The sequence below is a fragment of the Furipterus horrens genome, unplaced genomic scaffold, assembly GCF_987537825.1.
Source record: "Furipterus horrens unplaced genomic scaffold, mFurHor1.1.pri manual_scaffold_5, whole genome shotgun sequence".
NCBI lineage: Eukaryota > Metazoa > Chordata > Mammalia > Chiroptera > Furipteridae > Furipterus > Furipterus horrens.
Window position 1 is genome coordinate 52,476,094 of NW_028327175.1, and position 24,605 is coordinate 52,500,698.

At 37.7% G+C, this 24,605-nt stretch overlaps 1 protein-coding gene across 1 annotated transcript in view; it reads left to right on the plus strand.

Moving 5' to 3' along the window:
* ATG10 (autophagy related 10) overlaps positions 1-24,605 on the plus strand; it is a 222,954-nt gene that overhangs the window by 119,306 nt on the left and 79,043 nt on the right. The window contains exon 4 of the mRNA XM_090278978.1: positions 15,138-15,276. Within this exon, the coding sequence (XP_090135104.1) occupies positions 15,138-15,276 (139 nt within the window). The remainder of the gene's footprint in view (positions 1-15,137; positions 15,277-24,605) is intronic.

Here is a 24,605-nt window from a genome sequence, read left to right on the forward strand (position 1 = left end):
GGAAGGCAAGCGTAGTTTCCTCCCTCCAGGAGCAATTTCTGTCACCTCAAAAACAGATTGTGAGGCTCTGGTGCTGTCCACATGCCCTTTGCCCCGGCCTTTGCAGGACAGGCTTCTCCTCATACAGTAGGCAGTCACCCAGAGGGTGTGTTCTGGAGGTCTGAAAAGGGTGCCAGAGAAGCCACTGCTGCTGTCCCCCGCATCAAAGCCCTACTCCCCTTGGCCATGGCAGGGTCTCTGTTACAGAAACGTCATGGTCCTTGTTTCATTAAGATTTCCCTGTTCAGGAAAGCTTCTCTTCAATGGCAGAGATTCTAGGCTGGATTAACATGTCCATCCTATAACATTACTATTGGTAAATGTATCAGGTCGCTTTTCTGGAGATCAGATCTGGAGGGTTGAATTTGGGAGCTTTTTGTGAAAGAGGAAAACAAGGCCATGCAAAGCTAGATGTAGGGGATGCCAGAGATCAGTTTTGCCTTCTTCGTTATTTTGTTTAACAATAGTCTGGTCACCAGCAGAGAGTCTTTAAAGTGGATCAGATGTGTGTGCCCAGAGCGCTTGCAAATCAATCCACTAAGATGTGGGACATAACATGAGAAAATCTGTATTTATATTTACTTATTTAAATGAAGATTTACTGATATTTAAGCGTGAACACATGCTGGGTCTTCATGCAATTCATGTGTCTGGAGACCAGGTGTCCTGAATGTTACTCAAGTCACCCAGAAGCAAACAGTGGCAGCTGGACAATAGCAAGGAGCTACCAGTGGTGCTCTCACTCCTTCAGCTGCTTGTTACACAGGGTAGTTACCTGGCCCTGCATTTACCGGGATGCCGTGACCTAGTTCGAGTTAACACAACTCTTATTGGTCAGACTAGGGGCTTTGAAGATGCCGGAAAATACTAATGGACAAAAATGTGGCAGTATGTAAAAACAACATACTGAAGCAAATCTTTCAAAAAATGGTTCTCCAGATTTGAAATTACAATTACATGAGACAGAATTTATAGTTCCTATTCTTAATAATGACTCCTGACCTGTGTGTGCGTTGTGCCTGAGGATAGTATGAAGCTCTTTGTGTTGGTTAACAACTCACTGAAAATCATCCAGAACATGAAGACAAACCTCTTACACCTGGAGACGGGGATTGAAATGTGCTTGTCATGATTTACTAAGCGCAGCCAATGACAGACTTCTTCCATGGGGATTTGTGTATCTTTCTTAGCTATTACAGCCATTAAAACTACCTATCAAAAAAGATGGAAAAGGAACTGAAATTAGACCTTTGAAATGCTGTATCACAATTAAAATTTAAAACAAATCCAAAAAGGACAGCATATTTCATCAGATTGCTCTCATCAAAATATTCCTGGCAAAAAAAAAAAAAAAAAAAAAAAAAGTCTTCACAATTAATAAATAAAATAACTATAATTTTCTATAACACTTTATTTGCTGTGTTGATTTGCACATTTGGACCCCAGGGCTCTTTTTCTATGTGCAGATTAGAGTGGGATTCTTTATCAAGAGAAAGGAATCACCTCCTGGTTTTGAATTAAGGCTGCTACTATGAAGAGCTGGAGAGAGAAGCGGGCTAGCTGGGCAGGCAGGATTTTGGCATTTGGTGTCCTGGTGTCTGATTGTCCAGGACGGATCAGGCCTGGCTGCTTAGCAGCGCTGGTTCTAAAGCTGGGAGCTCAGTGAAAGAGGCAGGCAACAGTGTGCTCATTCTCATGCTATTTACGTGTGTGACCATTTTTAAGTGTTAACTTTTTTTAACAGGTATCTTAAAACCAACAATTTTTGCAACTTTATTTAACCACAACCATTAGATCAGAAAGCTGAGTGCAAAATGGGCAGGACACCAAAGAAGACATGAGGGCAAGGGGCCAGTTATGGTCCTTTGGTTGTCAGAGCAAAGAGCAGGCTGGAAAGGTTACTTCTATCAGTGCCCAGATCATCACCCAACTAAAACAATTACTTGTAAAATATTTTTCCTTCTTCTTTGTCTTATCCTTTAGGTTTAAAATTCTAATGTATGTTATAATTTACATATTATATTACAGATAAATACATGTTCATAATTGATGAAAAGGTAAATACACATTTTAGGATGAGTGCTTAAATTTTTTGACTCCTAGAGTTACAATCAACAAAAGTTAGAGACCTCTGTTTTACAGGATGGAAATGAGAACAGGTTATACTCATTTCATTTATTTATTTTATTTAACAAATACTGACAGAATGCCTACTATGTGCCAGATACTGTTCAGGATGCATGGGATACCTGGGTGTATAAAACAGACGTATGAGAGGGGACCCCCAAAAAACTGGAATTTATTTATAAAAGATTATGTATTTATTCTTACATGTTTAAACTTCAGTCACTTTCAAAGTACTCTCTGTTTGATGCAATACATCTATTGAGGCTTTTTCCCACTGCTCGAAACAGTTTTTGAACTTGTCAATTTTGATGCCTTTTAGTACTTCCGCCAGTTTTTGTTTCACCTCTTCCACATCTGCAAAACATTTCCCTTTGTGGCCTTTTTTTATCAGAAAAAAACAAAACAAAAAAACTTACTCTGAGTGAGATCAAGTGAATAGGGAGGGCAGGACACAGGTGTCATGCTGTTTTGGTCAAAAACTGATGAACACTCAGCACAGTGTGGGCAGGTGTGCTCGTAAATCACCCATCATGAAATGGGCAAATGTGTTGAAAGAGTCTTCAAAAAATATTCACTGAAGCTGAGTGCAGCCTCTCACAACAATGCCAGCTGGTACCCCGATACAGATGGGTTCCTAGAACACTTATCTAGCAGGGGCAGCCTGTACTACAAGGCACCTGCCCTCCAGAAGATAATTCCAGTTTTTTTTGGGGGGGGGGATCCCCTCTCAAAAGCCCTGCCCCTCAGGCACTCACATTCTAAGCAGTTTATGTGCTCCGTAGTAGTAGAAGCCCTTTCCTGACCCTAGACCAGATAAGGCCCTAAGATGCATTCGTACATTCTTACAGCATTTGCAACACTATAATGAGATCATTGTTTATGCAATGATTTGTTTTTCCTCCATCCTCCCTCTGGTTATAAGCTCCGCGAGAGCTGCTGGTGTCCGTTTTGTTCACCAGCATCTCTGCAGTGGCAGCATGGCGCCTCGTGCGTAGCGGATGCTCAGTAATCATTAGCATGAATGTGCAGGTGCTCTGTCCAGACACGTGGTGAACGTGTGCGCACATATATGAGAGGATGCGCAGAGCTGAGAAAGAAATTCAAGGAGCCATGGCGATCAGAAACTGTTGAGGTCAGGAGGAAATGTAGCGAACAGAACTAAGTATACAGGTAACTGTTCAGTGGGCTGCAATAAGAGTTTGTTAGGAAGAAGTTTGGGTGGCTGGAGGTGACAGCGGTGACAAGTGTTAGGTGCTAAGGCAGTCTGGTAAACTTAGACATTAAAAAAATATTTCTAAAAATCTATCTGGAGAGATGGTATGATTGTCAAATGAAAAATAAACGTTGGGAAACCTGATTAGGACATCAAAAAGTCAGTTCTGCATACAACTGGTTGGTACTTGAAACAAAAAAGGTTAAAATCTCAGGCACCAAATTTATAGAGGTGGTAAAATTATATATGCCTGGGAACTCTGTGCATTTTTTCTAGCAGTGCTTACTGTGATGACAATTTTATCGTTCTCCATAAGGTGACTTAACACATCTCCTCTCTTTAGGGCACAGTGTCTTTTGTTCTCTGCTTGGTTCCCAGAGCCTAGGACTGTGTCTGGAACAGGGGTGGAAAACTATGGTCTGCTGCCTACTTTTGTATACAAGCTAAGCATGGTTTTTAAACTTTTATATGGTTAAAAAGAATCAGAAGAATAATGCCTTATCACATTAACATTATATGAAATTTAAATTTTAGTGTCCATAAATAACGTTTTATTGGAACAAAGCCACACTCATTAATTTACATGTTGTCTAGGCTGCTTTCATGCTACAATGGCAAAGTTAAGTGGTTTTGACAGATACATAATAGAGCACAAAGCTTAAAATATTTACTGTCTGTCCCTTTAAGAAAATGTTTGCCAACTCCTGGCCTGGAACATAAAAGATTCACTGTAACATTTAATGAGTTAATGAATAAGATAATACATATACCTATTATGTGACAGTTTTACACTTTATCTTTTTAATACACTTTAAACAAGGGAAATGTGGGAGGAAAGTGTCATCATTTAACAAGTAAGGAAACTGAGGCTCCCAGCATTTAAGTGATCTGCCCATCCAATGAGTGACAGAGCCAGGAACTGAACCCAGGTCACACTCCAAATTCTATGCCCCTTGCCACCTTTGACTATATACTTTTGACTGCTTCTCTCATATCTGGATGTTTTTAGCTGAGATTTTGAGTGTATCCTTACACTCCAGTAGACAGATGAGCGCTTTCGCTGTGCTTTTATTGCTGCTGAAATATTATTTAAAAGCAGTACCATGTCTTTGTCCTGGCATAGGCACAGTGCCTGCCTGGCATGCGGTAGGTACTTGTGGAGGCTCTTAAATGATTCTCCTGGTTAAAAAAAAAAAAAAGCCAATAAGCAAACCAATAAAGCTTCATTCACATCCGAATGACCCAGAGGCAGTTTTGAGGAAGTGGGGGGAGCTGATGCCTTACCTGATCCTTTAGAACAATTCTGTGCTCATTCCTAGATTCGATGTTTCCTATGCACACGGGGAGCGAGCTCATTCTGTAGGATCCACAATTACTGCGGTGCTTGTCTTGCGGTCTATTTATCAAGACCTTATCATTTTAACTGTTGGCAGTGAAATTTACTCATTTGTGGATTTGAGTGTAAAAGTTTATTCATATGCTAAAGGAATTTGCAGTTTATTCATCAAGACATTTAAAAATCTCACTTGTTTAAATTAGGGTAGTGCTATCTTTTACTTTAGAAAATGACTGCAGCCAAACTTCAGCCTATTGGATTCAGTTATCATCATTCTATTAAGGCTCAGAATTTATCATCCCTTCGGGAAATCTAATGTGACATCCGAAGATAGAAAAAAATAGAAAAGGAGGAAAGTTCACCAAATGGCAATGCAGGTCCATTAATAAGGTTCTGCTTACGATTTATAAAAATACAATGAAATGATGGTAAAGAAGGCCCGAAGATGGACTCAAAGGGGTGGGAAAACTAAGGTCGACGGGCCATAGATTGTTTTTGTAAATGAGGTTTCCAGTATGGCCACATCCATTTGTTTACATGTTGCCAATGGCTGCTTTCATGCTGCAACGGCTGAGACCTTATGGTCCACAAAGCCTAAAATATTTACTATCTGGTCCTTTAAGAAACCGTTTGCAGACCTCTGGAACTAGGGATGTAAGAAAAATCAGAAGAACTAGGGTTGTTTCATAGGGAAAAGAGAAATCTGAAGGCAATAAATTGGTTCATACTTTTGAGAGGGTATTATGTAAAACATGACTCGTTTCTTAATTTTCTGCAAAGAAAAACCCAGTGGAAACTGATTTACCACAAGGAAGTTTTCTGGCTCTGGAGTTCAAAATAGAGTGGTGTATAAAGTAAGTGTTTCACATTGGTGGTTACATGCTTGGTGTAAAACATACCCCCTTGGGCACCCCAAATTTAACTTTCAAAGATTTTTTTGCTTAGGGTTATTGCTACAAATCTGCCACTGAATGTCCTAAATGATAAAGGAGTAACATACTGAGGCATTAATGGCCATTGATACCATATCAAGAATTAATCACTAAATTAAAAGGCAAAGGAAAACATGAAGGATTATTTTTGGATAGGAGGAGGAAGGAAAGGGCCAGCAAAAAAGCCTCTGTCCCTGGGAGTGGGGGTGATAAGCTGATGTCGTAGGTTAGTGGAGGTGTATTCGGCTCCTACCAAGAGGAGACCAAATGAGACAGCGATGCTCCTGAAGATGTAGATGATCAGCCAGTGAGGGCAGACAGGTTTGTGGCATGATTTTGAGTGTTGGGGACTGAGCTTTTCTGATGCTGTAATCCCATAGATGTTATTTTAGTAAAGAATCCCGAAATAGACCCGCTGTGTATGAGGCAAGGCTTTCTGGATTGGTCTGCTGACCACCTGTATTAGCATCACCTGGAATGTTGCAAAGAAGGTGGATTCTTAAGTCCCACCCCAGAACTATGGAGTTCAAAAGCACAAGTTCGAGGACGGATTCCAAGAGGGCGCAAAATCTGAATGTCTTTGCAGAGTGAAGAAGAACTAGGCTTGGAATCTGGGGACTTAGGTTTATGCCCCAATAGTTTCTTACTTGCTGGCTGACCTGGGGCAAGGGAGCAAATGACGTAATGTACATAAATGTGCTTAGAAAAACTGTAAACCCTGGTAATTGATGCTGGTCTCTTATGTAACATGCAAAAGGTATCTCTGAATAGAAGTATATTTGACTGATTCTGAAGTTCAGAATACCAGGTACAAGTCTTTCCCTCTTCCTTTAGATAGTCATAATTTCCATAGGACATTTCTGATGTTCAAATCTCTTATCCTGCCAATTCTTTGGCTTTAGCTGCTCAGGAATCTTAAAAAGTAGACAAGAAGAACCTAACTTCTTTCAAAAAGTCCTTCTGAGCCCCTCTGATTTTTTTTCTAGAACATAATGGTTTTTTATCTATTGTTCTGATTTATGGATTTATTGTCATTGGCATATGATGGGTGCTATTAAGCATGATCACTCACTCTTCCCTCCTGCCAGTGGACCTGTCTCTCTGGCAGGGAATCTAAGAGACAGCCTTGTCTGCTGTCCGCTTTGTACTCAGCCTGTTTGCCAGCTGCCCAGCTCCGAGCTTGAGCTGTCTTACTGTCTCCTGCACAGTGCTGAAGAAGTCAGCGCCTGAGAAATACAATGGAGCCAGATATAAACATCCAGACAACCGCCAGATGTGCTTTGGCAGATTTCTGTGTCCCCTCCTTCCTGCCTTGCCCTTGAGCATGCCAGGCTGCAGAGGAGAATTTAATCCCATGGGAGACAGATTCTTTCTCAGTGGGAATCTGCATGGGCCATATTGATGCTAATTCACTCCCCTCTGATGGATCTGGGAGAGTGAAGAATGGCATCTCTTTTTTTCCTTTAAAAAAAATCAGTAGTAGTGATAATATTACTGGGAAAGGGAAGCCTCACTGAGATGCTATTCTTGGGATCATCTTGTTGACCACTCCTTGTTTCAAGGTCGCCCCAGATGCTGTCAGGCAGATGGCTGCCTTTTGTTGAATCCTCTCATATTCTAGATACTACATTTACAATTGCTCAGAGAATACCATCACTTGCAAAGGCTCATAGAAAAAAAGGAGCCATTCCAGGAGTAAAGATAGTGAAAAGACCACTTTGATGCAAAGTGATGAGCACATGAAACAAAAACGGGGCTGCTTACCGAAAATCTCACATAGATTATTTTTCTAATTCACCTTATGTTTTAATAATTAAATTTCTTTCTTAAGGAGCTGATTTTTTTGTGGTTCGTCAAAAGGCTTCGACAGTCCTTATCACTTCTGAAAATATGAAAAGGCTGTTGGTTCAGGAAAATCAAAGGAAGATTGTTACTTAGGTGATTTTTCCATTGCAGTTAGGTGGCTCACGTGTCCCCTCAGAACCAACGCTGCTCCTCTGTCACTCTGGCTTCTTGGCTGATTCTGACCCATTAATGTTAAGTTTGAATTGAAGACCTGACTGGTAGAAGAGAAACAAGTAGACTCTCTTTTCCTCAGAGAGTATTATGAATAAAGCTACTTATTTATGTGTTCTCAGTAATAGTAATAGAGATTTTTAGTGATAGAAGAAAAGTTTTTCTTCCATCAATTACTTTTTCCTGCAGGCTAAATAGAGACATAGATCTCATTTCCTAAGCCCAATATACCATTTAGGTTTGCTTTCAATAAAATATCAAGTGTCTCCAACAATGATCCCTATTTAATGGGATTTAGTTGTGAAGCTTAATTCATATCAGATTTTCTAAATGAGAGATCAGTGTCAACTTATTGTTAATTGAATTAAATAAAATCAAGGTTCCTATAATTAATGTGAACCACTTAATCTTTTAGCTCCTTGAATGAATGTAATTTCCTAAACATTAGGTATCTTCTCATTCAATGAAATAGCAACATTTTGAGGAAAATAAATGTAAACATGACTTCTTGTTCTAGTAACTCTTAATATCAAATTAAATATACACAAATCCTTTTAAAAACATTATAAAAGAATATAAATTATAAAATATTATCAAACTTACCCAAAATGTTAATACTATGTTGTTCAGATTATAAGTCCAAATTAACTAGAGTGATGGTTAAGGAGTGGCATGCTATCATACAACCAGAAATGGTGCCAGTGTTGGTAGATATGGCTTATAGGCCTACCTATGCCTCTAACTACCTGGTGACATTGGATAAACTACCAACCTTTTTGGGCCTTCTCTATATCTGCAAGGTGAATGTGTTGGGCTAGGTGAAATGATTCAAATTTCTTTTACTATTACATGGTATCAGAAACTTATCTTAAAATATTTTTTGTTTTGTGGAATTTAAAATATTCACAAAAGTAGACAGAATGATATAATAATGATAAAACACTGTGGACTCATCAAACCGTTCAATAATCATCATCCTGTGGCCAATTATGCCTCTCCCACATCTCTGTCCTCTGACCCTCTTCTTTGTTACTGTAAAGCAAATCCCAGACCTTAGACACGATATCAGTATAATCCCTCTGTCATCTCTTTTGTTAGCACCTGAGGTCTTAGAAATTTTATTTTATTTTTAAAAGTCCTCAGGTTGCTTCACTGTTTCTTTTTCATTTTTAATTAAAAGTTTAGAGATAACTGTACTTTTATGTGCTTTAATAAGAAATAATCAGAAAGATCCTATGTACCCAACTTCTCTCAGTGGCAATATCTTGCAAAATTATAGATAATATCACAATCAGGATATTGCCATTGATATAATTCACTGATCTGATTTAGATTTCACTAGTTCTACTCATACCCATTTGTGTTTGTGTACATTGGTTTCTATAGAATTCTATCACATGTGTAGGTTCATGTATCCACAACCACAGTCAAGATACAGAACAGCTCCATCTCCACAAGGATTCCTCACATTGCTCTTTTGTAACCATACTCCACTTTCCTCCACATCACCCACCCCCCAACATTAATTCTCTCTGTTCATTTCTAAAATTCTGTCATTTCAAAACTTATACATAAATGGAACCATACGGTCTGTAACCTTTTTGCTTTGTTTTCTTTCAAAGGGATTTATTTTATTTTTCATCCACAGTTGACATACAATATTATATTAGTTTCAGGTGTGCAACATGATTAGACATTTATATACTTTATGAAGTGATCACCCCAATTAAGTGTAGTACCTAGCTGACATCATGCATACCTATTAAAATGTTACTGACTATATTCCCCATGCTGTACTTTACATCCCCATGACTGTTTTAATAACTGGCAATTTGTACCCAACCCTCTATCTGTTTGGTGACCATCAATTTGTTCTTTGTATCTATGAGTTTGTTTCTGTGTCATTGTTGTTTCTTTTTTTAGATTCCACATATAAGTCGAATAATATGGTATTTGTTTTCCTTTGTCTAACTTATTTCACTTAGCATAGTACACTCTAGGTCCATCCATCTTGTTGCAGATGGCAAGATTTCATTCCTTTTTATGGCTGAGTAATATTCCATTGTATATATGTACCACTTCTTTATATGATACACTGGTCTTTCTATGGACACTTATGTGGCTTCCATAATTTGGCTGTTGTGAATAATGCTACAGTGGACATAGGGGTGCATATATCTCTTCAGATTAGGGTTTTGGATTTCTTTGGGTAAATACCCAGATGTGGAATTGCTGGGTTGAATGTTATTTCTATTTTTAGTGTTTTGAGGAGCCTCTACACTGTTTTCCATAGTGACTGCACCAATTTACAATCTCATCTACTGTGCACAAGGGTTCACTTTTTTCTACATCCTTGTTAACACTTGTTGTTTATTTATCGATGATAGCCATTCTGACAGGCGTGAGGTTATATCTTATTGTGGTTTTAATTTGGATTTCTCTGATGATTAGTGATGTTGAGCATCTTTTCATATGTCTGTTGGCTATCTGTATGTCCTCTTTGGAAAAATGTCTGTTCAAGTCCCCTATTTTTTAATTGTATTATTTGTCTTTTGGATGTTAAGTTATATGAATCCCTTATATATTTTAGATATTAACCTGTTACCTGATGTATCATTGGTGAATGCCTTTTCCCATTCTATAGGTTGTCTCTTCATTTTGCTGATAGGTTTTTTATTTTTTTTGTTGCTGTGAAAAACCTCTTAAGTTTGATGTAGTCCCATTTGTTTATTTTTTCTTTTGTTTTCCTTGTTTAGAGAGACGTATCAAAAAAAATATTTCTAAGAGCAATGTGTAAAATTTTAGTGCCTATGTTTTCTTCTAGGAGTGTTGTGGTTCTAGATCTTATATTTAAGTCTAATCCATTTTGAGTTTATTTTTGTGCATAGTATAAAAAAGTTATCTAGTTTCATTTTCTTGCATGCTTCTGTTCAGTTTTCTCAACATCATTTATTGAAGAGACTATATATTTTTTGTATATTCTTTCCTCCTTTGTCAAAAATTAGTTGACCATATAAACATGGGTTTATTTTTGGATACTCTGTTCTGTTTCATTGATCTATGTGTCTGTTTTTATGTCAGTACCATGCTGTTTTGATTACCATAGCCTTGTAGTATAGTTTGATAGTGTGATACTTTCAAGTTTGTTCTTTCTTAAGATTGCTTGGCTATTTGGGCTCCTTGTGATTCCATATGTATTTTAGGATTATTTTTTTCCAGTTCTATGAAAAATCCCTGGTACTTTGATAAGGATAGCATTGAATTTGTAGATTGTTTTGAGTAATATGGACGTTTCAGTGATGTTAATTCTTTCTATTCATGAAATGAAATAGCCTTCCATTTATTTGTATCTTCTTTAATTTCTTTCTTAAGTGTGTTACAGCTTTTAGAGTATAGGTCTTTTGCCTCCTTGGTTAAATTCTATCTTTAGGTATTTATTGCCTTTATCACTTGCATAATTTTTGGGAGATTCACCCAAGTGGTTGTATGCATCAAGTTTGCTCTTTTCATTGCTGAGTAGTGTGGAATGATGCACCACAGTTGTTTAATCATGACCTGTTGAAGAACAGTCGACCAGTTTCTAGTTTTTGGCTATTCTGAATAAAACTGCTGTGAGCATTTGTGTACAGGTTTTTTATTTCTTTGGGATTAATACTTAAGCGTGTAACTGATGGGTTGTGTGGTAAGTACATGTTTAATTTTATAAGAAACTGCCATATGGTTTATATTCCAAGCAGGAATGTATGATGATCTAATTTCTTGCATCTCCATAAACATTTGAAGGTGTCACTATTTGTTTTAGTTATTCTGATAGATATGTAGTGCTGTCTCATTATAATTTTAATTTTAATTTCTCTGATAGCTCACGATGTTGAACATCTTTTTCTTGTGCTTATTTGTCATTTGTATATCATCTTTGGTGATCTTTTGCATTTTTACTCCTCCATTTGCTGTTTTTTCAGACTTGGGCTGGGGGGTGGGTTTGCTGGTAAAATATCTATGAAGCTTGTTGTAGTATACTTAGGTGGGAGGAAACAGATTTGCTACTGAAATAGAAAATATTGTTTACTATGGTTCTCAGCTCTGTGTTAGAGTTTCTGGGAATACAAAGAGAAACAAGACAAGAATCTTAGTCCTGAAATTCTAAAACTATCTGACACTCTTGGAAATGGAAGCAGAAAATATGTACAAGTCTATGATTTCCAACTTGAATGATTTCAAGGGATGATATTTGCATGGGTATCAAAATTGAACACACATGATGGAAAGAGCTTAGCAGACACAGGCCAAGGATTCAGATTCATGCAATATGAGTTAAGTAGCAGAAGTGTCTTTGCACAGAGATGGCTTCCCAGAGCAAGAGACTGGGTGCCACAGCAGTACTCCTGATAGAGGACTAGCACTCCAGCCTCTAAATTCCATGAAAGAACTCAGCTGCCAATGAGAACAGTGACTGGAGAGACACTACGAACAGGCTCTTCAGGTAGCTTCTACTGTCACTTCTCTCTTAGTCCTTGGGCATCTAACTCTTTCAGAGAATGTAAATCTATGTCTAATTGATCACCCGGTGTCAACCTCAGCACATGCCTGAGTGCCTAATTTGAATTTGGGTGAAGGTCATTATTTCCAGGAATTTTATCTTCCTGCAGAACTGAGTCTCAGGCCGTCTGTTTCTGTCGTTTTCTGCAGGAATTAAAGAGCCAATTCAGTATTTACTTAAGAATTGGACAGTGATTGTCTAAGAAGAAAAAATAGCTCAATAGAAAAGAATTGGGAATAAATACACACACACAAATCTAATTTATGGTAAATGTACATTAAAAATCAGTTGAAAAGATGGAATATTAGAAATCATCTGGGAAAAAATTTTACCTTACACCACACACAAAAACAAAATTTAAATGGATCAATGATCTAAATGTAAATTTTAAAACATGTGCATGTGTGTGAGTATGTGTGTATAGACTAAAGGAGTTTAACAGTTTTATAATTTTTAGGGAGGAGGTGGGACATAGCAGGATGAATACAATAACTCAGAAGCTGCGAACAGAAAATGTATAAATTTAACTACATAAAAGTAAAAAAATAATTATGATAAAATATATAAGAAACAAAGTTGAAAGAAAACTGAGTGAAAATGTTTTATACATATACACATACATACACATATCATTTATTCTTGCACACCTCTGCTTTTCCTATGGGGATAAGATATATAGATATATCCAGTAATATGTTATTATATCTAATATACAAAGAATTTATATAACTCAATAAGAAAAAATGCTAATTGAATATCAGAAAATAAGCAAAGGATAAGAACGGGCAAATCACAGAAGAATACAAATTACCAATAAACAGATGAATAGGTGTTCACGTTCACTAGTAATCAAGAAACTAGAAATTAAAATAATGACATTTAAAAATTCATCGAATAGGCAAAAATTTAAAACATAAATAACATTCAGTATTTATGGAATATAGGAAAGAACATTCTTATACATTTTTGCTGGGGATACATTTTGCTGAGGACAGATTGGCACTATCAAAATTTAAAGTGCACATACCCTTTCAGACAGTAATGCCTCCTTCAGGAATCTGCACCATAGAAAACAAAGGTATAATAGAGGATACAGGTGCTAGGATACTCATCGCAGCATGAGTTGTAGTAGCAAAAAATTATAATCAACTAAAATATCTAGCAATATAGAAATGCTTAAAAAAAAACCTATGGCATGAGTATACAGTGCAATAAATTGAAACCATTAAAATAAGGAGCAAAATCTATAGCACTGACGTGGTAGCACATGGTAGGATGTCCAGAAGTAAAACTTCAAATCAAGAATATGTGTTTATATAGCAATCTGGGGGTGGGGGTGGGGGAGTAGGTAGGTGTGTGTGTGATGTGTTTATATATGTGTATTATTTGTAGACCAAGGAATTTTTTTAAAGTATTGAAAAATACACACTGATTGCTAAAAAATGGTTACATATCTGAGGTACAGAAATGCTGGGTCAAAGGGATTTTTACTTTTCAGTTTATGTAGGTATGCAGTGCTTGCAATTATTTGTTATCACAGAGATGTAATGTTTTATAATATTAAGAAGGAAAAGAAATTATAAATGCTAAATAGTCCAATCATTGACAAAAAAGAAAGAATTTGGTTAAAAGAATTGCTTTAAAAGAAGGTATAGATACCTGTGTCTAGTGCAAATTTAAATACACAAACAGAAAACCCCTTTTCTTGCTACTGTATTAATTTTCTGTATCTGTAATATTTATTTCAGTGATTGCTGTCTGGTAACTTAATTCATTGTGTTTAACTGATAGTGTTTATGGGAGTTTAGTGAAAACTATTCTGTAACTATGTCCAGTTGTGATTTATCTCCCCCAGTGAATTGACGGTGAGTGCGTGAGTGGGGAATTAGTAAAGCAGATACAGATCTGGAGAGTAGTCTGTGGCTTTACTTATCTCCACAAGAATCCTTATTTCATAATGATAAAGTTTGAAGTTCTTTTCTGTAGCTCTTTCCAATTGTTTATTGTTGTTGTTACTGTTGTAACGAAAGGTAGGAATGTACCAAACCAACCTGCTTCTTTCCTTCTTCTAAGTTAATTTCAAAGGAAATTGTTCATCCAAATAAATAAGCGAATGTGGGTGGAATCAGATTCTGACTCAACATGTCCATTTAATTGCTTCTGAACATGAAGATACATTCTTAAGAAACCTTCACACATGATTAAAAAAAATCAACCAGTGAAGAATGATTAGGTGAGACGTGGACTGCTATAACCATCTTTGCTCACAAAACCCTATTTAAGTTGACATTAATATTTGCCTTCTACTCTGTTATTATAAATGACAATTTGTTATAGAAATATACCAAAGACAGCGCAATAATAAAACAGATTCAGCCCAGGTTTTGAAATGTACCTAACAAACTCAACCTCTTGCAAAATAAGTTTCTTATTCAAAATGGAACTGGGAATTGTTCAGCACACAATGAATCATCTTTTGGCAAGTACAATAGAATCTTTAGGGACATTTCACAGCCTCTTGTTCAATTGTTAGGATGTTTTTAGCTTTCACAGGTAGAGAAGAAGGTAGCTTGTATGGCCATCATCTTGTTGCTAAAATTGAACAGTAAAGATTTTTCAGAGTAGTTGTTGTAATAGATCTTTTTGCTTTTTTTTTTTTTTTTTCTTACGTGGTACTTTACCCAGAGCTGCTTTGTCTCTCAAAAACAATCTGGAATTACTTAATGTTAATGTTTTCTGGTTTTACTGTTTATCCAGGACTCAAATGGTAAACCTTAATATAGGAAACTCCCTTTTCCTTACCTCATAGTTCTATATTTATTTAACTGCTATTCTGCAAGAAGAAAACGGCGTCTTTTTCTCTCCGTGTTAGTGAACTTCTTTATTTTTTAATTGACAAACAATTTGGTTTTGGTTTTGCTTTTTTTTTTCCAGGAGGCTTTAGAGTTACCCCGGGATGATTCTGAAGTGACTGAGGCTGCGGCAGCAACCGAAGTGATTAAATATGAGTATCATGTCTTGTATTCCTGTAGCTACCAAGTGCCTGTGCTTTACTTCAGGGCAAGCTTTTTAGGTAAGACCATGTTGGAAGCTAAATGTAAATTCATAATATTTACATATTAAGGCAGAAAGCAGATTTGGAAAATTATTCTTGAGAGAAAAAAAAAAATAGAGTTAAAAATAAGAAAACTGCGGGTGAGGTAAGGTTTTACCAGTAAATTTTCTCATGCTTTAGAAAGAGTATTAAGACTTCAGAGTGAATGATATCATCCCAGCCATAAGTCTGATCTTCAGATTCTTGGCCTCCTGCCCAACGTTGACTAAGCCCCCTGGCCCTTTTCTCTTTACTTTAAACAAGTAGGAACAACTTAAAGCTACAATGTTTATTTATTTTTAACTTTATAGTAAAAATTTCTTTCAATCTCAAGCGATCCCATTAACACAAAACCCCCATGCCTTTTTCCCTAAATGCTAATAATGATTTCAAGAACCATTTATCAATTAGTTTAAGCTATACTTAAGTATGGCACTAATATTTCCTTTGGCCATCTATGCATCTCCAGTGCCTTTGCTTCCTGCAGTGCTGTTACTCAACTCATTTCCCTTGCCAAGAAGGTGGAACACCCTGTCTCCTCCGAGGCCTCTGCTAATAAAGCTTATTTAATCAGCAACCACACAGAGTCCTCACCCTGAGGTGCAGCCGTGATTTTCTCCTTCATGCCCTCCAACTAAACAGGGTCAGCATTTCGAGGCCCTGCTGGCTCTGGGCTCAGGGACAAGGCAGTCACCTCTCCAGCCCACCCCTACTCTATTTCTCCTCTTCTATCTGGCCTTATTAACCACATTTTGCATTTTGAACAGACTTCTAACTTTCTCTGGATAGCTAAGACATCTGAATTTAGCCAGTGATATTTTATTTTTAATTAAAAAGTAGCTTAAGCTGCTTTGAATGTGTATTTGGTAGATTTAATCACTTGCTGCCTTATATTGTTTAATGGTCTCTAATTTTGTGGTGTTGGCGGTTTAACAAAGCACTTAGGATTTAAAACACAAGAACAAATTCTCATAGGCTCCCTGGTGAGAAGATTTTAATCTGAGGTGCAGTTCCTAAGAACTGACAATTTGGGGTAAATTTTCAACATGGGACATAGGGAATTGAAGACACGGAGAGGTCACTAATCACAAATTCTTGCTGCAGATTTATCCATATGATTATGACAGGACTTTAAAACACTTACTTTTGGCAATTCTATTTGGTTTGGAGCCCAGAGGTTAAATGAGGTTTCTTGTCGATGAGCTGTGTTAATCTAAGAAGAGAAGGAGGTACATTATTTACCAGGGTGGGGAGGAAAATGCCTTTCTTGGTTTTGGTTTGCAATGGCTCTTACCTAGTACCTTCCAGATTCAAAGACATGTCGGGGCTGCAGGTAGAGGAAATAGGGCAGTACTTCTTCAATACTGTAGTTTCATATAATTAGTATTCACCGTAAGCAGTTAATCACCAGAGAAGAGCTCCCAGAGACAAAACAAGTTGTTTAGCTTGTCAGCATTAGGGAATTGGAGGTGTTGAAACATGACTGCTTCTCTCTGGAAGTGGGTCTTGCCGAGGCTGCTGGATGAGCTCATACGTGTGCTTTGCTCCTACGTGCCAACAGCTCCCCTTACAGTGCAGCACGGTAATTGTTCCTGCAAGTCCAATTACATTTTAATGAAATTTGTATACTTCCTAAGCTCTTTCCTTCGTGATGGCTTTCTATTTCTTAAAAAAACAAAAAAACAAAGTAAGAAAAAACTAGCATACTTAGATTTTATTTATATACTTTTCCCTTTATTATGCCTAACAAAGGAAAATGAAAACAAGTCATTGATTTTATGTAGAAGCATTCCTTGTTCTTCCCCCTCTACATTCTGTGTTGTATAGAAAGGGTATTAGACATTTTTTAATTCCAGAATTCATTTAGTGCTTGTTCAGACACATTAAAAATAAAATTTAATTTTTGTAGAGCATACTGAATGTTTTCTTATGGAGAAACATGAAAAACAATGCTTTTCTTTAATATATTCTAATAATTTCTTTTCACCTAACTTAATAGGTGTTCTAAAAATGAATTGCTCTTTACTCTGGAGTTATAATTTTTCATTTCTTCCCCTCAATCCATTTTCTTTTCATGTGGTATCTGATTTCTCTGGTTTTTCATCTGTTTGTTAAACAGTCTCTATCAGTGCGGTGAGTGGATTCCTTACATCTTCATCTTATTCCAGGTCCAGATTTTTCTTTGTTTCATTCTAAGAGTTCGACCTAGAAAGGAGGATGACTATAAAATTTCTTGCCCACGGGTCTTTTATTGTTGCTTCAGAAATAGTTCAGTTAGCTGTGTTTTTGACAGATATTTTCAATTTCTTTTACATTTGATCCCCAGTAAAAATTAGTCTCTTGGACTAGCTCTGAAATTTTCTTCCAATACCTTTTTTTTTTTCCTTCTGGAAAAGCAAGTAGTAAGTATTCTCATTTAAATTTACATTACTTTTTAAAAAAGTCAACTGGCTTACATTCCAGGAGAAATCTTTATTCTGTTTCTTGAAATGCAAATCTCTTGCATTGTAATTATCTCTTACTCCATTATATTGCTGCGTCCACTAGGCCAGCTATTGCCCAAGACTCAGATAACATGCCTCTTGCTTTTGTCACTCCCATGTCATTTTGTATGATATATCATATCATATATCATATCACAAGTTGCACCATAAGAGAATTATTTGTTTACTTGTTCCCTATAAAATGGTAAGCTACGTGGTAAGGCTTTAAGTTAAAAAGAGAGAAGAAGGAAATTAATATGAGTACTTAAAACCTCCAAAGTGATCAGCTTTATTCATGGCTGTATGTATATATTTGCCTTATTCATTTTAATATCCATAGTATCAGTTGTGGGATAGCAGCAACAAGTATTTATTGAATGAACCAATGAGGAATTTCTAATAATTTCTGACGATTCTCAGAGACTGTAGGATTAGTTGACTAAGGAGAATAGAGAGTCCTTAAGACTCAAATGTGGGCATCTAAACCAACAAAGTAGCAGCCCTACTTATATAAATGCATGTTTTTATTTGATATTTTAAGGCAGACAGTCACAATGAGACAGATTCTGCTTCTGGGTGCTTCTTATTTCTATTACTTGAGCTTACTGGAGCTCAGTTTCATAGCAGGTAACATGGCTTTAAGAGAAGACATGCGTCCTTTCTGTTGTTCTTTTTCCCCCTAACTATTCTTGCCATCATAGGTTTGGTAGAGGTGGTGGGACATGGTTAATACCATTTGCTACCCAGCAGTGGGTGAGAGGCAATTGCATTTCTGTCAAGTAATAATAAAGAGCCCGTATTTGAATAGTGCTTTGTAGTTTATTAAGTCCATTCTCACAAAGCATTGATGTGAAGCACCCACTGTTTTTTCTCTCTTATTTTTGAAATATACTATGTTAAAGAATTATTTAAATTGTGCTAGAGGCTTCTATCTGCCCCTCATCATTCTCTCACCTTTTTTAAGTCCCACCTTCCCCTTTGGGGACTTGGCTTTGGTCAAAAGCTGATGGAAAACAGAAATGTGCTAAAAATCTCAGGCATATACACAATGGCTTTGGTCTTACCACAGTCCTAAGCTTATATATTTTCCACTTTCACTGATATAACTAGAGATTTCTATATTTCAGCTTGAATTCTGATTTATTTCTTCTCTGTTCCTCTTCCTTTGTTCTCAATCTCTATTGAAAACTAGACCAAGTGGTTCTTCTCATTTTCAAAATATTTAATTCTTTGGCTGACATATGGTTCTTCTTGGGAACAGTTTTGACATATTTCTTTAATTAGTCAGATGGGCCGCTTTTAAATAGGGAGGGAAACATTTCTTCCATTCAGCAACTGAATATCTGTTTTTTCTGTAGATCCAGTCTATTATTGGCTCAGAGAGTAAGAGTATCTAATTTAAAAAAATGTAACCCAGATATTTTATGTGGAAGATTTGTCCACTTGTTATATGCCTGTAGGATGCTCATGGAGAAATAGGGCAAAAGAAATAGCCAAAGAATAATCCCCTCTCAAAGGCAGCATGAACCAAATCAAGACAAAGGCCGGCACAAAGGACAAATAATGGAGAGTTTGAGACTAGAACAGTGTATGAATCATCAAGGAGGAGGAGGAAGAAGTTAGTCTATGCTCTGAAACAAGAAGAAGCCTTTGGAGTACAAAGGAAAGAATGACAGGAACACAGGAATGATAGGGGATGGAGGAAGTTAGAGAATACAAGTAAAATATCCATAGCTCAGTCTAACAACCTTCAAGGGAAGGTAACAGATTGGCTTTTCGGAAGAGGCTGGGAAAGCATTGGAGTAGGGGAGAAGGGCAAGTGCCCAGCTGTAGGCTGGAGAGAACATGGCATATTTGGGCAACAGGGAGAGGCCAGTTTGGAGTAGGGTCTTCTTAACATGATTGTGGAAGAAGTGGTTGAAAATATATTTGAAATTAAATTACGGAAGAGACCAGGGATGGATTGGAGGGTATAAAGAAAAAGTGAAAGAGATTGAACAGAGGTGAATGGGACTAGAGAAGGGATTTTCTAGAGCAGAAATTATGATGCTAAAACAGAGGACTAAATCAAGGATGAAAAGAAATTACGAAGAATGAAATGACAGTAAAAGGAATTTAGTTCTTTTTGTATTGTTGCTAGTATTATTAATTTTAAACAACCTCTTAGAGAAGATGAGCTGGAAAGAACACATTTTGAGGGAAAAATTATTATTGCCAGTAGAGTGAGAGTTAAAACAGCTTGTTGAACATGGGCAAAAAGTGGATTAGAGAGGTACTTAAAGACTGAAGCAAACATGATCTAGTTAGTTATTACAATGAGCAGAAAATAGAAAATGGCTTGACAAATTATTTGAGTCTTATATGATTTTAGATATTCTTTAAGAAAGTTCATATATGACACTTTTATTTATATTAACAGTAAATCTAATCAGTCATAATAATGGAATGGAACATGAATTTGTGGAGATTAAAAAGAGATTCTAAGGACTGAAGTGAAATTTGAACAGCAAACAGTGAAAGTCTTTAGAAAAATAATTTAAAAATTATTTAACTAATACAAATATGTTCAAGCTGAAAAGCCCAAATAATAGAAGAAATTTAATGAGAATTATTTGTTGAACCATGTAAATGTTTGAAACATTATGGGCAATTAGGGTAGAAGTAGCATGCTGGGTTAGAATATATGATGGGAAAAGAATCTCATTGAAAAACTAAGCCCTGATTTAAAAGTGTATTAGAGAAATGTGAAACAAAACTATGGACACCTGTGTTAGTATAAAACACTACATACACAAAAAGCTACAGATTTTAAATGGATCCAGAAGCCAGAAAGAAGACATTAAAGGTACATAATTCATTCTCTTACTTGTGAGAGACTATACTTTAGCTTTCCTGGTCATATTAATGTCTGTTTTGTGGTCCAAAAGGAAGAAACATTTCTTTCTTACTCTTGGCAAAATCAGCCCTGTTTAAAACATTCGCACTTCCGACCAAGATGGAGGCATAGACAGACATTCTGCGTCTCCCTCCACAAGTAAGAAGTAATACAACTACCTAAAAACTTGAAACAACCAGAAGTTCCAGAAAATCAAAGTGCATGGAAGTCCAGCAAACAAAGATATAAAGAAGAAATACTCATCCAGACAGGTAAGAGGGGCGGAGCCGGGGCAGAGAGGACACAGTGTGGTGGCAGCAGCAGTGGTGACATCAGCAGGCTGGCAGAAAGTACAGTCACATGTTTTAAAAACTCAGGAGGGACACCTGGGGAGCATTCCCAGCTCCTCACTGGACCTCGCAGCCCATGGTCCCAGCATCGGGGAAAATCAAACCTCATTGCCTCTTGACTGTGCAGACCAGTGGGGGTTGGGATGGAGGCAGAAAGTGCTGGTCTCAGCAGAGTCTGCTTGTTTAAAGGGTTTCCAGGGTCCTAGATCATCCGCAGAGCCACCCACTCTGGGAACGATGGCCAGGGCAGCAGCTAGAGGGGCACCAGTCTGGTGCAGAAGTGGGAGAGGTGCCTGGAAAAGGGGCGAGGGCTGGTTAGGAGGCAGTGTTCCCTCTCGGACCCGTCCCCTACATACCGTGCCACAATGTGGTGAAACAGGTCACCCTGTACTGACGAATCCCTAAGGCTCCGCCCCTTACAATGTAACAGGAGTGACAGCTCTACCTGGGACGCAGAGGCAAACAAACACGGGAGCCTGTCTGAATGAGGAGGCAGAGAAGTATGGACCAAAAGGGGAAATGGATCAAGGTTCCAGTGGGAGAACTAAGCGATGAAGAGATAGACAACCTAACAGATGAGGAGACAGACAACCTAACAGATACAGAAATCAAAACACTGGTGATAAAGATGCTCACAGGCTTGACAGATATGTTTGAGTACGGCAAATGCATAAGAGAAGAAATGAAGGCTATGCTAAGTGAAATGAAGGAAAATCCACACAAAACCAATGGTGAAGGGAAAGAAACTGGGGTTCAAGTCAATGATTTGGAACATAAGGAAGAATAAAACAACCAGTGCAGAATGATGAAGCTATAATTGAAAAAAATGAGGAAAACTTCCCAAATTTTGTGAAGGAGATGGGAAGCACGGAGGGTCCCGGGCAAGCTGGAGCCAGAGGGAACCACACCAGGATGCATCATGACTGAGATGCCAAAAGTGAAAGATAAAGACAGAGTCCTGGGGGCAAGTCCTGGGGGCAGCAAGAGAGAGGTGGAGAGTTGCCTACAGGGGGGTGCCTATAGGACTATCAGCTGATTTCTCAGAGGACACTTTGCAGGCAGGAAGGGACTGGCAAGCAGTATTCAATGTGATGAAAGGTAACCTGCAACCAGGACTACTCTATCCAGCAAGGCTTTCATTTGGAATGGAAGGGCAGATGAAGTGCCTCCCAGACAAGGTGAAGCTAAAGGAGTTCATCATCACCAAGCCATTATTATATGAAATGTCAAATGGGCTTACTTAAGAAAAAGAAGTTCAAAACTGTAAACACTAAAATGACAACAAACTCACAACTATCAACAACTGAATCTAAAAAAATAAAAACAAAACCCAACTAAGCAAACCAGAATAGGAACAGAATCATAGGTATGGGGATCATTTGGAGGGTTATCAGCTGGGAGGGTGGAGGGGGAGAAATGGGGAAATGGTGCAGGGACTAAGAAGCATAATCGGTTGGTACAAAATAGACAGGGGGATGTTAAGAATAATATAGGAAAAGGTAAAGCCAAAGAACTTATATGCATGACCCATGGACATGAATTAAGGTGGGTGGGATTGCTGGAGGAAAGGGGGTTAATGGGCAGAGGGGAGCAAAGGGGAAAAAAATTGGAACTACTGTAACAACATAATCAATGAAATATACTTTAAAAAATTCATTAAAACACAATAAATGCCTACTGTTTGCAGAGCACAAAAACTCATTAACCTGTTTTTTAAATATGCTAAAAGAAAATCACTGCACAACTTGAAACTAGTTTATTGCTTTTTTCCTCCTTTAAAGTCATAAAGTTCTTTAAGTCCATATACTTGTTATGCTGAGGAAGGTAGAGACTGCATTCTCAATGGGAAGGAGACCATGTTGGATGGTGGAATAAAGACAGTTAATACGCTGCTATGAGCATAATAGGTACATGTTATGGGAGTAAGGAGGTTTGAACATAGCCAGAAATCAGAGACAAAGAGGAGTTAGGGGTTGTAGAAGAAGGTAAAAAAGCAATAAATGGTGATGGAAGGAGACTTGGCTTGGGGTGGTGAACACGCAAGACAATATACAGTTGTTGTATTATAGGATTGCACACCTGAAACCTACATAATTTTATTAACCAATGGTACCCCTCAAAATCCAATAAATAAAAAATAGTAAATTGCTATTAAACAATGATTTAAAAAAAAAATAGACTGAGAAGTAGTACCAGACACCCTCCCAAACATGTTTGTGTATTTGCTGCAGTTCAGTGGACATGCTATGTATAGATCTCCCTTTTAAAATGACTTTTGAAAAATTTATTTGAAAATATGTATAGTTTTCTGTCTATATCCTACTAAGGAGATTCATCATTTTCACTTCCTTTGAATAATCCCAGATATTGTCAGGCATTCCTTCCTCTTTCAGCCATCCCAACGTGGGGGAAGGAGGGGAGGAATCCAGGGTAGGGCAGGCAATTAGTTCCTCTCTGAGGAAAACACAAATCAATCAATCTGAAAATGGCTTAACTCTTAGAGTTTTGATTTGAGCAGCCAAGAAAGGTTTCCTCCCTCTACCACCACATTCTACAAGTGGTACAAGGCCTTACCAGAAGGAGGGAACTTATATCCGCCAAGGCCTGAAGGTCTTTACTATGAATTTTATAAAGCATAGGAGTTTGGGCCAGAAAATTAGTTTTGACTGAGAAAGGGGAAGTGGCAAAGCTGAATTAAGTGGATGAAAGATGGTGATTGGTTGAGACTACACTGCAAATTCAAATGGCACTCACACAAAATGGTCTGTAATATACTCATGAAGTGACTTTACATGCTACTGAGCAGAAGACGAATATAACTGTCAGAACTGTATGGCCAGGAGAACCATGTTCCCAGCCCTTCAAAAACCAACCACTTGGCCATGGGAAAGCCACTTGCTCTCAAGCATTGTGTTTCTGCTCTGCCTAGCATTGGGAGTGTTCTGGATCAAGTTTACAATTTCACCCAGGAATGAATTCTGCATTTTTCTCACGATGATGCTGAGGAAAGGCAATGGGTCTGGGATTCCTAGCAATGTGTTTCAAATCTTGGCTCTGCCCCCCACAGCTGTGTGCACATCACCTGAGCCTGTGGGACCTCCTGCTTCTCACCTGTGACATGCTGAAGCTGGACTAGAGGATCCCAAGGTCCCCATCAGCTCAAAGATTCTGTGGCTGGAGCTATTCTATTCATAGAAGAGCTACATATTTATCCCTTAAAACACTTCAAATACCAACAAGCCATAGTTATCAGCCGGGGAGATAGGAAAAGCAGAGAGTGAACAATAATGGTGAACCCAATGCCACTTATTAAGTTTCAGAATAAAATCCACCCCCAAACAGAAACACACAAAACAAAATGCTGAGTGGTGGGGTGTCAGAACAGGCTGGAATCAGAACTTGAGAATACTTGGGCTAAGAGTGAAAGTAGAATGTCTTCTGCTTTAGAACCAGCAGATCCAATGCTGCTATTTATCTGGTGGTGTGGCCCTCAGAGTCCTGAGGAATAGTGGTATCTCAAAGTCGATGTCTCTGGTAGCTTGAGGACCTAATGTTGCTTCCCTTGGGACATTTTCTGATTTCTCAAGAAGGTCTTGTATG